The sequence below is a fragment of the Canis lupus genome, chromosome 36 (genome assembly GCF_011100685.1).
Source record: "Canis lupus familiaris isolate Mischka breed German Shepherd chromosome 36, alternate assembly UU_Cfam_GSD_1.0, whole genome shotgun sequence".
NCBI lineage: Eukaryota > Metazoa > Chordata > Mammalia > Carnivora > Canidae > Canis > Canis lupus.
The window spans coordinates 21659347-21673372 of record NC_049257.1 but is presented as its reverse complement, the minus strand read 5'-3'; the positions used below and the strand labels follow the sequence as shown (position 1 = coordinate 21673372).

At 47.8% G+C, this 14026-nt stretch overlaps 2 protein-coding genes and 2 long non-coding RNA genes across 4 annotated transcripts in view; 2 read left to right on the top strand and 2 right to left on the bottom strand.

The window, feature by feature from the left end:
- The window catches only part of PDE11A (phosphodiesterase 11A), a 361415-nt gene extending 359795 nt beyond the window's left edge, over positions 1-1620 (top strand). The window contains exon 20 of the mRNA XM_038585090.1: positions 1483-1620. Coding sequence (XP_038441018.1) covers positions 1483-1620 — 138 coding nt within the window. The remainder of the gene's footprint in view (positions 1-1482) is intronic.
- Positions 1621-2676: 1056 nt separating this feature from the next.
- Positions 2677-7524, bottom strand: LOC119867842. Its single transcript, XR_005384783.1, has 2 exons — positions 4843-7524; positions 2677-4740 (listed from the first exon to the last, which is right to left on the bottom strand). It is a non-coding gene; the product is annotated as an uncharacterized LOC119867842 (long non-coding RNA).
- Positions 7525-8289: 765 nt separating this feature from the next.
- LOC119867841 lies at positions 8290-10473 on the bottom strand. Its single transcript, XR_005384782.1, has 2 exons — positions 10354-10473; positions 8290-10013 (listed from the first exon to the last, which is right to left on the bottom strand). It is a non-coding gene; the product is annotated as an uncharacterized LOC119867841 (long non-coding RNA).
- A 106-nt stretch (positions 10474-10579) lies between these two features.
- TTC30A (tetratricopeptide repeat domain 30A) lies at positions 10580-12976 on the top strand. Its single transcript, XM_038584951.1, has one exon. It carries the CDS (start codon positions 10819-10821, stop codon positions 12814-12816), a length of 1998 nt encoding a protein of 665 aa, XP_038440879.1. The 5' UTR covers positions 10580-10818; the 3' UTR covers positions 12817-12976.
- Positions 12977-14026: the final 1050 nt, after the last annotated feature.

Below are 14026 nucleotides of genomic sequence, written 5' to 3'. Positions count from 1 at the left end.
TTTTCATATGGAATAGCTAATAAATCTGGTTTAAAATTAAATGCTGGTTGGTGTGATAAATACCACTTTTAAGAGAGAGAATATGCTCCGTTTAAGAGCCATCAGTGTGAGGGGACACCACTTTAGCCAAGTTGGCGGGCTCACGGCTCAGTAGGATCCCTGGTCACTTCTGGGCTTTTCAACACCCGCTTAACTAACATCTCGTTGCATTTAAGTCATATCCTTTCATACTCTGGAGTGAGGGTTATTTGAGGGGATAAATCAGGTCTCACCGGTGATCTGCACTCTACCCTCCACACGAAGGCCTGTTCTTTGTGCTGGGAGGCTTTGCTGTTGAGCAGCCCCTAACCACAAGTCCTGCGTGGAGAAGGCTGTTCAGGAGGTAGGCTGAAATTGCAGTGGATTTGGGGTGAATGGGACACACCTGCAAGGTGTCTACACGGAGGGGCGGGTATGTTTGGCTACAGAACGCAGACCCAAGGCATGAAGTGGGCCGACTCCCTTTCCATGGGCTAACACCGCCACAGCTCCATGGTCCCTGCTCTATTCATTACTGGGTTCCATGACAGAGGCCACCCAGGTTTTATAAGGCTGGAAGTGTATGCCATTAGAGAGTAGGGGACTCTGTTTTTTTAAATAACAAAATTAAGTAAAAGAGAAAATATTTAGGAGAGTCCTGCAAGTAGGGCGTGGAATCCTTCATTAGCCTCATGGTGAGCTGCCTCACCTGCACCCCCTCTTCCCTCCTCCCCTGGCTGCAGCCTGGCCCCTTCCTGCCCACTGCCTTCCCTCGGGCCCATCTCCCTACGTGTTCACATCCCCATCTGTACATTTAGCACAGCTCAGCTCCCCCATCTTTGGTGTGAAAAATGAACACCTCTCGGGATGTTAACAAGCCTTATTCAGGTGAGTCCACCCGGAACCATCCGTGGTGGACAGATGTAGCTTGGTAAAAACTTAACCTCGTGGTTTATTGGGGCACCTGGGTGGCTCCGTGGTTGAGCATCTGCCTTTGGCTCAGGTCATTATCCTGGGGTCCTGGGATCGAATCCCGCATCAGGGTGTCTGCTTCTCTGTGTCTCTCATGAATAAATAAAATCTCAAAAAAAAAAAAAAAAAGTTCCTGGTCTATTGGGATGTGGAGGTCTCCACGGTGGGCAACAATATACACACTCATAGGTGGAGCTGGATATTCTGTGCCCTACGTGTCCCAGATTTGTGTGATGTGGATTGAACACAGGGTCACCAGCTACCTGGCCGCCCCCGGGGGCGGGACGCAGCCGCCGTCTCACTCCGTCTTCCCCGCGGGTCCCCGGGAGGAGCCCGTCGGCCCGGACAGCCCTGGCGGCCCGCTCCCCCGGCTCCCCCCCCTCCGCTCCCTCCCCCCCGCTCCCCCGCTCCCACCCTCCCCCCGCTCCCCCCGCTCCCCCGCCCCGGGGAGGCCCGGCCTCTGCTCCACCTGTTTCCTTTTGTTTGCTCCAGGCCTTGGTGAAGGTCAACGCGAAGCTGAAGCCCATGCTGGACTCGGTGGCGGCGAACCGCGGCCAGTGGGAAGCGCTGCACCGGGAGGGGCTGCGGGCGGCCGCCCCGCCCCCCTCCCCCGCCGCCCCCCGGCCCTGAGGCTCCCGCGTCGCCCCCGGCTCCTGCGGCTGCGGGCGGGCACGGAGGGGGGCGGGGGGGCAGCAGGGGCGGGGGCAGCGCGCCCGGCCCCCCTCCGCCCCCCTCCACTCCCCCTACCCCCGGGCCCGGCTCGCCCCGCCCAGCGCCCCGGGGGCTGCGGGGGGCGAGGCCGAGACCCGGCGCCGGGACGACGAGCCGGTCCTGCAGCCCCTCGGCCGCCCCCGCAGCCCCCCGCCCCCCGCATCCAGCCGGAGCGCCGCGGGCCGCGGGCCGGGAGGCCGTCTGTGCCCTGCAGAGGTATCTTCTCTTGTATCCTAGAGCTTCTAAGGACGGAGCAGAGGCCTTCAGAATCGCCTGAGACAGAAACCCTAGTATCCTCACAAGTACCAGTCATTCCTAGGTCTCCCCCCAAAAGGCCCACAGTAGGGAGACCGCAGACGCGTTTCTGTGACTGGCGTTGATCCGTTTGTGACACTGCAATTGGGGTCCCCCTTCCCAGTTTTTTAAAGACTGAACCTTGGCTGTAGACCAAGTCTTCTCCCAGGAGGAATGGGTTACTAGACCTTCATTAAAGGAGGCGTGAAAGGAGGCCCACAGCCGGCTTTACCACCAGTGACACAGCACTTGGGAGCTACTCCCAACGGCAGGGGCCTCCCGGGGACACAGCAGAAGCACCGAGACCTGGAGTCCTCTTAGGGATAAGATTTTGTACACCACTTAAGGTTCCCACCCAAACCAACCTAAAACCCAATGCAGTGGCCCCCAATGTTTGATTTTTCCTTAAGTATAGGAAACAATAGTCTGGCCAGAGGACAAATACTCTCCGGCAAGCTTGGTTTCTAACAAGAATAAACTGTATTAGATTGATGCAGTGACTACAGAACCACCTTGCTCCCCATTTTACATGAGAGATTGAGGCCGTGGTTTGACTCGTCCAAAGAACACTGGACTAGAAGCTACACTTCCCACCCTGGCTCTGGCACGACTGATAGCGTGACTTTGGACAAGTCACCTAACTCCTCCCGGCCTGCTGAATGACATTACGTTAGGACAAGATTTTCAAACATATTTGAACCTTAGAACTCTTTGTGCAAATAGATCTTACAAGGGATGTCCAAGATATAAACATCTAAAAGCTAAAAATTCGCTGTTTGAAGCCAAGCTTGGGGGGGCGGGTCCAGAACCCTTCTAAATTCTCCTCTGGTTGGTTCCATGCATGGTGGTCTGGAAAGGGGCTCTGAGGAGTTGGAAGATCCCTGGAACCTTGAAGTCCATTCCAGCTCTGCAAAATCCAAAGTTCGCAAGCCATTTTTGTTCTTGTTGTTACCAGTCAGTATCAGTTCTTACCTGGACTATTCAAATATTAAAGAAACAGGGGCCACGTTCCACAGAGAGCCCTGCTTCCCTGGCACACGGTAGGCACCCCGGAGGGGCTTAAGGAATGGGTAAATGAAGGTACCAAGACGAAGTGAGGGAAGAGCAGGTATTGGTAAGGAAGGCTAAGAGCCTATATGGCGAGAAAGCAAGTGAAGGAAAATTACAAACCAGGCAGAGGGGGAGAAAAAGAGGAAGACGAGGACGAGAAGCAAAAGACACCCAAAAAAGAAAAGATACTGAGGCGGCTGTAGGATGACGGCCAAAGGCAAAGTCAAGGGTCAATCCAAACAAAGAAAAGTGGCGCTTCTAACCCCCCACCTGAGGATACAGCATCCTGTCACCAACTGCTTAGGAGAGAGGAGGGGGGAGCGGAGCCCGAACCAGAAGTTTCCTGGCTCCCCTCCACAGCTGCCTCTGCGGGGGAGGCGGGAGGAACCGGGGGAGAAAACGAGTACAGGGAAAATTGCCATCCGCAGAGCAGGTAAGAGGAGGTTGTTCAGATTTATGGGTTTTATTAAGCCAGTTTTCTGAATCACTCTGCTATAAAGGAAAATAGCTTCTGCGGCGCGGTCTGGCGTCCTTCAGGTGAGGAACAAAGCGCCGCGGAGTTAGGGACAGACCCTGGTCGGGCGCGGAAGCACTGCAGGTGTTCCTGGCTGTTGGGCCACATCACGTTTATGTCACGAGCGGGAATTGAAAATCAGTCCGTGTGAGGCAGAGATGAACCCACATCTGTTATCCTCCCCAACAATAAATAAATAAATAGCCCCGACAGACGGATGCCAGGCTATCTGGAGCAAAATTTTAGAGCTATGTGCTTTATGACAAAGCTAGACCCGGGGTCCGACGGAGGCTGCAGGCAGCGCGACACTGCGGCCGCCCTGAGCGTTGATGCTACATGTTGCTAAGGGGAACATAATTTATAGCACAAACCCTACGGCTTCCACTAGGGTTGAGCTTTCGTCTCATTTTCTTGCCTTTTTATTGGCTTCACTGCACGGTTGCCAATAGCAACACCCACTGGTAGCAAGGGGAGTTCAACACCATCGCAATCTGCCATACACTGGAGCCCTGACAATGTCAACCATCAATCAAGTAGCTGTTTGTAATTGCCTCCATCTATTTTTCCTGTCTCGAGGTATCTTTCCTATTGTGGGTCAAAATTCAGAAACTGCTGACTAATGCCATGGGTCTGTTCCTCAGAGACCATGAGGCAGTGGAAAAGGACAGCAGCGCCCTCCCTGTGCAACCCCAGGGGTGAGAGGTTGAACACTTGCAAGTTTGAGATATTTTTAATCCCTTTTCTAAATAATGCATAATTTTCCAAGACTCTGAGGTGTGGTTATCCAACTACTCTGCGTTTTTACAGTAAACATTTTCTCAGTCCTTATTATTGTTTATTTCCTACTGGAGGAAGGCATTTGAAAAGTGAGCCTTCTTATAAAACCTCCAACTGACCAGATCATGTTTGCTTCCTCTCTTGGTCATTAATGGCTGAAATGATGACTTCATCCTACTTTCTCCGTGTGATGGATTTTTTCAGACATGCTATTTATTTTCTTATTAATCAATATGTAGATTATACATACACAACCCCCAGTGTGGCTCACGATCCTGGCCAAGAGGGACAGTGTGCAGACCATAAAGGGCACCACACAATGCAGAGCAGAGGGGGGCTCCCCCCTGACTTGGCCACCAGCTGGACCTGTTCTCTTGGGACCCTTCAGGTCGTGGGTTTTCCAACTGTAAAAGAAAGATGCTGGCTTTTATTCAGTTCCCTTCTACACTGGAGGACCAAGCTGTATTTAATTTTTAAAGTGTTTTCCACATAATTGTCTTACTTACTCTTCTTAAATAAAACAGGACCAAACCTAAAGGAGGTCGTCTTCTAAAGACAGAATAAAAAGTTACATATATGGGTTAAATATAAAACAGCCTTACTACAGATAGATCTGAGCCTGCCTCTAGTGATCATGAAAAATATGGTCATCAGGACAATTTTTTTTAAATACACCCTTTTACTTCATAAAGGACAATTTTAGATTATCTCACATCTAGATATCCCACAAATGGCAGTCACTATAATTTAGAAGTCAATTTATGAAATGAGTCAAATGCAATTAAAATTGTATGTGTTTATTTCTAAAATCTGAGTGGTCTATACATTTATAGGTATTTTATATTTACATACACATTGGGTTGGATTAGAAATCATCTTTAAAATTTTGTTAGCATAATAACATTATCTAATATTAACACTACAGGAATTCAGTTGCTTTTTTTCAGGTATCAAAATTTATCATACTTTATCCACTTACCTTAGGTCATTAAACAGAGTCTGCTCAATTTACTTTGCCGTACAATTATTTTAAAATCCATTTCTCCTGCTGACTCTTAATGAATTGCAGAAAGATAAAATACAGTCTCGTCCCCAGAAATAGTGTCAAACAACTTCCTTCAAGCAGGACAAAAATCTAAACACATGGGGGGAAGATTTAAATCTAAAGAAAAATGTCTGGGCTGGAAAAAATAAAAATTCAGAGGATTCATTAAACAACAGAACAAAACCTAATTCGGGACCCTGAAAACTCTGGCAGTGTCAGTGCAGGGAGGTTTCATTATCTGCTTCGGAGCAAGTCTCTGAAACAGTTGTTCTCCTGCTTGCTGTAAAGATCTCCCCAAATTCAAATGCAGCAGGAAATGTAAAGGGTGAGCCTAGCCACGAGCAGGCCAGAATTTCCTAAGTGAGCAGTAATAGAATCAAACACAGAGATGGCAGAAACAAAATGAAGCATGTCCAGGGAACGTCATGAGGAGCACACAGTTCAGCAGTGCCTGGTGTCCTGCTTACACTATTTGTTACCACCTTTTTCCTCAGCTAGTAATTTGGGGTTACCTCTTCTCTGATTTAATTTTGAACGTTCTCGCATATTTAGCACATCTCTCAACAAGGCTAAAGATCAGTTTATCTGTGTAGCATATATATATATATCTATATATATATATATATCTCCAATGTTGTTGAATGAATACACTGGCCCAGAAATATGTTAAGTAAATGAAGTATTTGCTGTGTCAAAAATGTGCTATTCGAAGCTATCATCTTTGTGTTCACTTTCTGTGTGTATATATATTATTATTAGGATCTCAGTGTTTTCTTTAGATTTAGATCAAATCACATTTAGATGAATGAGAGAGAGAGAGAAAGGGGTGGGGAGAAGGGAGAAGAAAGAAACAGCATAGTTTAGAAATGAGAGACTAGGTTTTGTTAAGTCTCATTCCCAGGGGGGGAAATTGCTTTTGCCACTTTATTTCGATATACAATAGTCTAAAAAGGATCCCCTCTGGATTTGCTTCCTAATTATTACTGTTTGACACAAAAGAAGGGAAATATGTCTTCAGTTGAGTTGTTTAAAGTGACTCTCTTTGTGCATATTTGACAGGCTGATGTTTCATTGTAAGAATACTACCTTACAGATTGCGTGGCCATTTCCCAAGCAACTAATTCATGAGTTTGAAACAGTCTGCTTTTAGAAACCTAAATATCTTTGTTTTTAATAAAATGTTTAAAGTTTCACTAAGCCTCTGGAATAATCTTTCTCTCTCTGAAGAAGGGTGATTTAATGACTGGAAGAGGCAAGCATGCATCTGAATACTGACGATTTAAATTTTGACTGTCAATATAGCCCATATGAGAAGGATACTGAGACCATCCTGTCTATGGAGCATTTTAAAGATGACAAAAGGTTCTTCGAATTATTGAAGATTTTCTGGAGGGAGAAGAATCTGCAGGCGAATGTGGGTTCGTGCGTCCGTTACAGATTGCTCGAATTTGCATGGGCAATTACACAGGGGGATCACATCAATGCAGGGCTGCCAGCCACACTGATGCCACACAATTACACAACGGCTTCGGTGCTTAAACTTTAAAATTCTTACACCATTGTGCCTGTTCTATTAGAACAAACTGCAGCAAATGATCCAAAGCCAATTCAAATGACTGGAGAGGAGGTGCCCAGGGGGAGCGAGCGAAGAGGTGCAGTATGGCCCCTACTGGCCAGCCGAAGCAATTGCCAGTCCCCACGTGCTGGCTGCAGCAGCCACAGGCTGCTTTTTGTGCTTTGCAGCCCAGGATTTTCCAATGGGGCCAAGGGTAAGAGTCACCTAATTCACAGAAGGGCTGTGAGGATTAATGAGGGAAGTTAGGCAAAGCAGGACCTGGTTCCGGTACAGAAAGTACTGCATAAACACGAGGCTTAGAGTAGCTCTTTGGATGGTTGGCTGCTTCCTTTAAATGCCAGTATCCACAGTTGTTCCTTCTCTACTAATTCCACTTATAAAACTATAATGCTATTGTGTTCTCCCTGATAAGTTAATTTAGATAATAACACTGTAAGCACTCAAATATAAGCTACTTGATAAAAAAAAAAAAGGTATATCCAAGAAGGAAATCTAACTAAAATATTAATAAAGCTGGGGATCCCTGGGTGGCTCAGCAGTTTAGCGCTGCCTTCAGCTCAGGGCTGATCCTGGAGACCTGGGATCGAGTCCCACGTCGGGCTCCCTGCATGGAGCCTGCTTCTCCTTCTGCCTGTGTCTCTGCCTCTCTCTCTCTCTCTGTCTCTCATGAATAAATAAATAAAATCTTTTAAAAAATAAAATATTAATAAAGCTGAAACTACCAGCAAAAAGAGAGTTCACAATGAGACTAAATGGCTTACTATCTGAGCATAAATGTCCCCAAGTGTTAATTTGGTATGCAACCTTTCCAAAAGTATTAAAAGACTGAACAGATGCTCCTAAAAGTCAATTCCATTGCCAATTTGGCAGTAACTTATTCTTTTTCCCTGTTTATTGTTGAGAGGAAACAAGGCAACTGAGCCCCTGAAACTGGCCATCCTGAAGAAAATGTCCTGCAATGACAGGAAAACAGAAACAACACCTGGCAAATGGTTTTGCAGAAGGTCTTCCCGTTATCAAGGAAGATGTCTGCCCAGAGCTGTGTAGTTGAAATGTTCAGAAATGACCACTTTACCAACAGGAAAGGATCACACTTGCAGGATAAATAAGAAATCCTACCTTCCAACTGTTCTACAAGCCAATAGTGAATAGATTATACATACAAACAGAACAGGATTTGATCATCTCACATTCTGGCAGGCAGAAACAGAAACATAAACATATGAGGAACCAAGCGTCACGCTTTTAGCTCCTACACATTTTGCAAATGAAATTCTTCTACATGGTAAACATCCCTTCCTTATGCAGCAAAATCCATCGAGTCCAACACCATTTTCTCAAAGCCTGGTTTCTTTCAACAAGGCACTAAATCATTTTATTGAAACCACCAAATGTTTTCTTATTGTTCAGAATGGTACGATACATTTACCTTTTGATACATGCTCCAGTTTTCAAGATTGTTGGAAACAAAATGAGCCTTTATGACATTTTATAATATTCCATCCCGTTTACTGCTTTCCAGAATTTCTATCATTAATTAATGGGCCTTCTTTTCGCCCCACCTCAAAAAAAAAAAAAAACTAATCTATTCCCCAACTGCCTATCAGACACTAAATAAAAGTCAGTCTATCACAGCAGCAGTGATGGTCATGCCAATTTCACAGTGTGATTTGTGCACTCATTTCGTTTTGAAAATGACCCTGCCCTCCATCTGTCTAAACCGAATGTCCTGGGCTTTTTTCAAGCCAGTCCTCGGGAGCAGCAGCACATGCAGTAAGGGGGAAGACACAGAGCAGCCTCCCTCCTGCCCCCCTCAGGTGCCACACCCACAGATGGGTGCCAACACAAAGAGGGGACCCCAACTGATGCCTGAAGGGATCAGGAAAATTTGGGGCAAAGCAGATAGTCCTTCTGTTTTTCAGCTTCCAAGAAGCCATCCAAAGGTGAATGCTTTACATGATACAACTCTGAAAAAAAGACTGACAGACCAAAGATAAAAAGGTAGTTTCCTGGGATCCCTGGGTGACTCAGCGGTTTGGCACCCGCCTTTGACCCAGGGTGTGATCCTGGGGTCCCGGGATGGAGTCCCGCGTCCGGCTCCTGGCATGGAGCCTGCTTCTCCCTCTGCCTGTGTCTCTGTCCCTCTCTCTCTCTCTCTGTGTCTATCAGGAATAAATAAAATCTAAAAAAAAAAAAAAAGGTAGTTTCCCATTTCTATATTTTTCTGTTATCTTACATTGATTTAACAGTAACTTACCCAAAGTTACAGTTCATACCTAAGGATTTTAAAATACTGAGCCTGAGTTCCCAAGGGGCAAATGTAGGCAGGCAGCCCAAAGGTGAAGATCCTCCCACACTCACCCCACAGTCATTGGGCAGCACTCACCAGCCTCTGTCAACCCACATACCTGCTGAGGCCAAGGCCCTAAACGGGTGCACGCAGAGGCTGCGTTGAAAGAAGCGTCTGAGCTACAGCAGTCCTCACTGGCTTTTCTCAGGGTATCCTAGGTGTGCGAGAGCCCTCACCCAACCCTCCGAAATGTGTGCGGTCCGTTCCCCTCTCCGTATTCATGCGGCGGCAAGTTCCTTTTCTGGCCCCATGCGGAAGCTCACAGCTCTGCCAATGTCTCAGCAAGAGGGAAGACTGAACATACATAAAGTCTACTGTTTTCTGGTGTGAACAATGAGAAACCTGCAGAAGTCTCCTCCTAGATACACGGCGTGACTAGAAGCTACACCACCTCCACCCACTAATTACTTCCTAACGTGTGTTCACAGCTCCAATTCGGATCTGAAACTCCGAACTTCTGCTGCCCGCACCGACTCGGTTGGTTGGCTGAATGGAGCAAAATGACACGAATGTTCCATTCTACAACTTGGCCCCACACACTGGGCTCCTCCAAACTCCTCTCTGGGGGTCACATACACAACGAGTTGTTTACCAGTCACTATTTCTTACCAAAACTAGGTGTCAGATACCATGCACAGCGGCTAACTCCCTGGCTGTGCGGCCTTCAGCAAATAACCCACACCTTCCCTGAACGCAGATTCTTTACCTGTAATATACAAAATAGGAGCGGATATGAAGATTAGAAAAAAAAAATGTACCGTAATGACATAATAAAGTGCCCACGTGGGCAGCCCCGGTGGCGCAGCGGTTAGCGCCGGCTTGGCCCAGGGCGTGTCCCCGGAGACCCGGGGTCGAGTCCCTCGCGGAGCCTGCTCCTCCCTCGGCCTGGGTCTCTGTCTCTCTCTCTCTCTCTATGTCTCTTATGAATAAATAAATAAAATCTTTAAAAAAATTTAAAAAACAAAACAAAACGGGGACTAGAGACACTTGGACCTAAAACCGGATGTCCCAGATAGCAAGAAAACAGTCACAAAACCATTTCCTACCGTCACCTGTGAAAACGACAAAAATAAGGACTTTTGGTCTCATATCGAACGACACAGGCGGCGGCCCCCAAATCTTCCCGAATATCGGGGCGGGGGGCGGGGGGCGGGGGGGGAAGGGCAACCAAGCCTCCTCTCCCGGGCTCTGGGTCGGTCCCGCGAGACTGCGCCCCAGCATGCAGCGCGGCCACGCACGGGCTACGCCGCACCTGGAGTGGTGCATGCCGGGAAGTGGAGTTTTCGTCTCTGAGCAACGTGGACGCGTTTCTTTAGTCTTCCGTGACTAACGGCCTTAGAGGCCTAAAGTCTTGGGGGACGGCAGTAGTAACTGAGAGGCCACCTTCACTGATGGCTTTTAAATCCTAAGAGGCTTATTCAGTTACAAAGTACCTCCCGGCCCGCAGCGGTCCGTTTCCGGGCGGCTGGTTGCCATGGCAACCAGCACGCCCCAGCGCCGCGGCGGCGGGCATGGCCGGGCTGGGCGGCGCGCACGTCCCCGATGGCGAGTTCACCGCCGTCGTGTACCGGCTCCTCCGCGACGCCCGCTACGCCGAGGCGGTGCAGCTGCTGGGCGCCGAGCTGCAGCGGAGCCCGAGGAGCCGCGCCGGCCTGTCGCTGCTCGGCTACTGCTACTACCGCCTGCAGGAGTTCGCGCTGGCCGCCGAGTGCTATGAGCAGCTGGGCCAGCTGCACCCGGAGCTCGAGCAGTACCGCCTGTACCAGGCCCAGGCCCTGTACAAGGCCTGCCTCTACCCGGAGGCCACCCGCGTGGCCTTCCTGCTGCTGGACAACCCCGCCTACCGCGGCCGGGTCCTCCGCCTGCAGGCCGCCATCAAGTACAGCGAGGGCGACCTGCCCGGGGCCAAGAGCCTGGTGGAGCAGCTGCTGAGCGCGGAAGGCGGGGACGACAGCGGGGGCGACGGCGAGCCCGACGGCCAGGTCAACCTGGGCTGTTTGCTCTACAAGGAGGGACAGTACGAAGCCGCGTGCTCCAAGTTCTTCGCGGCGCTGCAGGCCTCGGGCTACCGGCCCGACCTGTCCTACAACCTGGCCTTGGCCTATTACAGCCGCCGGCAGTACGCCTCGGCGCTGAAGCATATCGCCGACATCATCGAACATGGTATCCGCAGGCACCCGGAGCTCGGTGTGGGCATGACCACCGAGGGCATTGATGTCCGAAGCGTTGGCAACACCTTAGTGCTTCACCAGACCGCCCTGGTCGAGGCCTTCAACCTCAAGGCCGCCATAGAGTACCAACTGAGAAACTATGAGGTGGCCCAGGAAACCCTCACGGACATGCCACCGAGGTCAGAAGAAGAGTTGGACCCCGTGACCCTGCACAACCAGGCGCTGATGAACATGGACACCAGGCCTACGGAAGGGTTTGAAAAGCTACAGTTTCTGCTCCAGCAGAACCCCTTCCCCCCAGAGACCTTTGGCAACCTGCTGCTGCTCTACTGTAAGTATGAGTATTTTGACCTGGCGGCGGATGTCCTGGCAGAGAATGCCCATTTGACCTACAGGCTTCTCACCCCCTATCTCTATGACTTCTTGGATGCCATGATCACCTGCCAGACGGCTCCGGAAGAGGCTTTCGTTAAGCTTGACGGGCTGGCAGGGATGCTGACCGAACAGCTCCGGAGACTCACCAAACAAGTACAGGAAGCAAGACACAATAGAGACGATGAAGCTGTCAAGAAGGCAGTGAATGAGTATGATGACACCCTGGAGAAGTACATCCCCGTGTTGATGGCCCAGGCAAAGATCTACTGGAACCTTGAGAATTATCCAATGGTGGAAAAGATCTTCCGCAAATCTGTGGAATTCTGTAATGACCACGATGTGTGGAAGCTGAACGTGGCTCACGTCCTGTTCATGCAGGAAAACAAATACAAAGAAGCCATCGGTTTCTATGAGCCCATAGTCAAGAAGCATTATGACAACATCTTGAACGTCAGTGCTATCGTGCTGGCTAACCTGTGTGTTTCGTACATTATGACAAGTCAGAATGAAGAAGCTGAGGAGTTGATGAGAAAGATTGAGAAGGAGGAAAAGCAGCTGTCCTACAATGACCCCGATAAGAAAATCTACCATCTCTGCATTGTGAATTTGGTGATAGGGACACTCTATTGTGCCAAAGGAAATTATGACTTTGGTATTTCTCGGGTTATCAAAAGCCTGGAACCTTATCATAAGAAACTGGGAACCGACACCTGGTATTATGCCAAAAGATGCTTCCTGTCCTTATTAGAAAACATGTCGAAACACATGATTGTGCTCTGTGACGGTGTTATTCAAGAATGTGTCCAGTTTCTAGAACAATGTGAACTTTATGGCAGAAACATACCTGCTGTTATTGAACAACCCCTGGAAGAAGAAAGAATGCACCCTGGAAAGAATACAGTCACATACGAGTCCAGACAGTTAAAGGCTTTGATTTATGAGATTATAGGATGGAATATGTAGTAATGTCTCCTAATGGCATTTATCAATCAATCTGTATTGGTTATCTGTATTTGGTCTTCCGTGTGTGTTTATCTTTGGCATCTTTACGTGTTACATAATGAGCCTGTACACTTGAAACTATAATAAATATTCCATTTAAGGAGCCTTTCCATTTAATTGAGTAAGGAGCACACAGTATGATCTAGCTCACTTTGGAAATCTCTCTGCCAGTAATCACCAGGTTTTGCCCTCAAGCAACAGTTGCTAGAGTGACATGTTTGCATATGCAAGTAACCCTCCATAGTAGTTTATATCCTAATTTTAGACTAAGAAAGAATGTATCATGAGCCAATGAACTGTTAGACTGAGTATGTTTGCATTCCTGGTGACTGCTAGGTCCAGGATGGTCCATGGCTGGACCTTTCTTCAATCAGCAACAAAGATTGTTTATGCCATCCCGGGATAGACGTCTGTCTAATAATACCAATTGTGACCTTAACCATATACGTCCATTCCATCTTTTTAGTTCTGTAAACTCTGGATCTCAACTGAGTCAAGTTTGGGCCTTGGCCTAAGCTCTTGTGGAAGTACAAGTACTAAATGGATGAGAATTATCTTCTTGGTTCTTTTCAGGTTATGAGGTTTGGTCTGTGGCAGAATTTTTCTTCCATAATTTGGTTGATTGGTTGATCTTAGATTTTATACAGTATTTCCCCTCATCTTCCATTTTTGGTTTTCCAGGACTGATTATGCCTCGTTGTGAATAGTGACAATCAAATATAAAAGCTTTCTAATGTGTTCAGCATAGGGAACAGGAAGCACCGAACTGACAATGAAAAGACTAAGGTATGAGTTCCAGACCATCCAGTCAAGTTTTACCTTCAGAAATTCATTTACCCCTTGACTGCCCACATTCATTTGAACTATTAAATGCTTTTTACAATTACTTCTGGCTCTAACATCTGATGCTGTACAACCACACAGAAGAAAGTTGACTACATTATGACCTGGATATTTAAACAAGTCATTCAGGAAACAAAGTCTATAATTACTTTTCAAACAAATGCTTTCTGGTATTTGGGCTTACAGTAAATGTTAATCCATTAGGTAAATATTTGTTATTTTTTGTTGGATGCTACAACATTTGATCACTACTAAGAAATTTGGATTTTGGCCTTTTTCTACTTGGATCTTTTTCTTTTTTTTAAACTACATAGTTATTTATTTGATT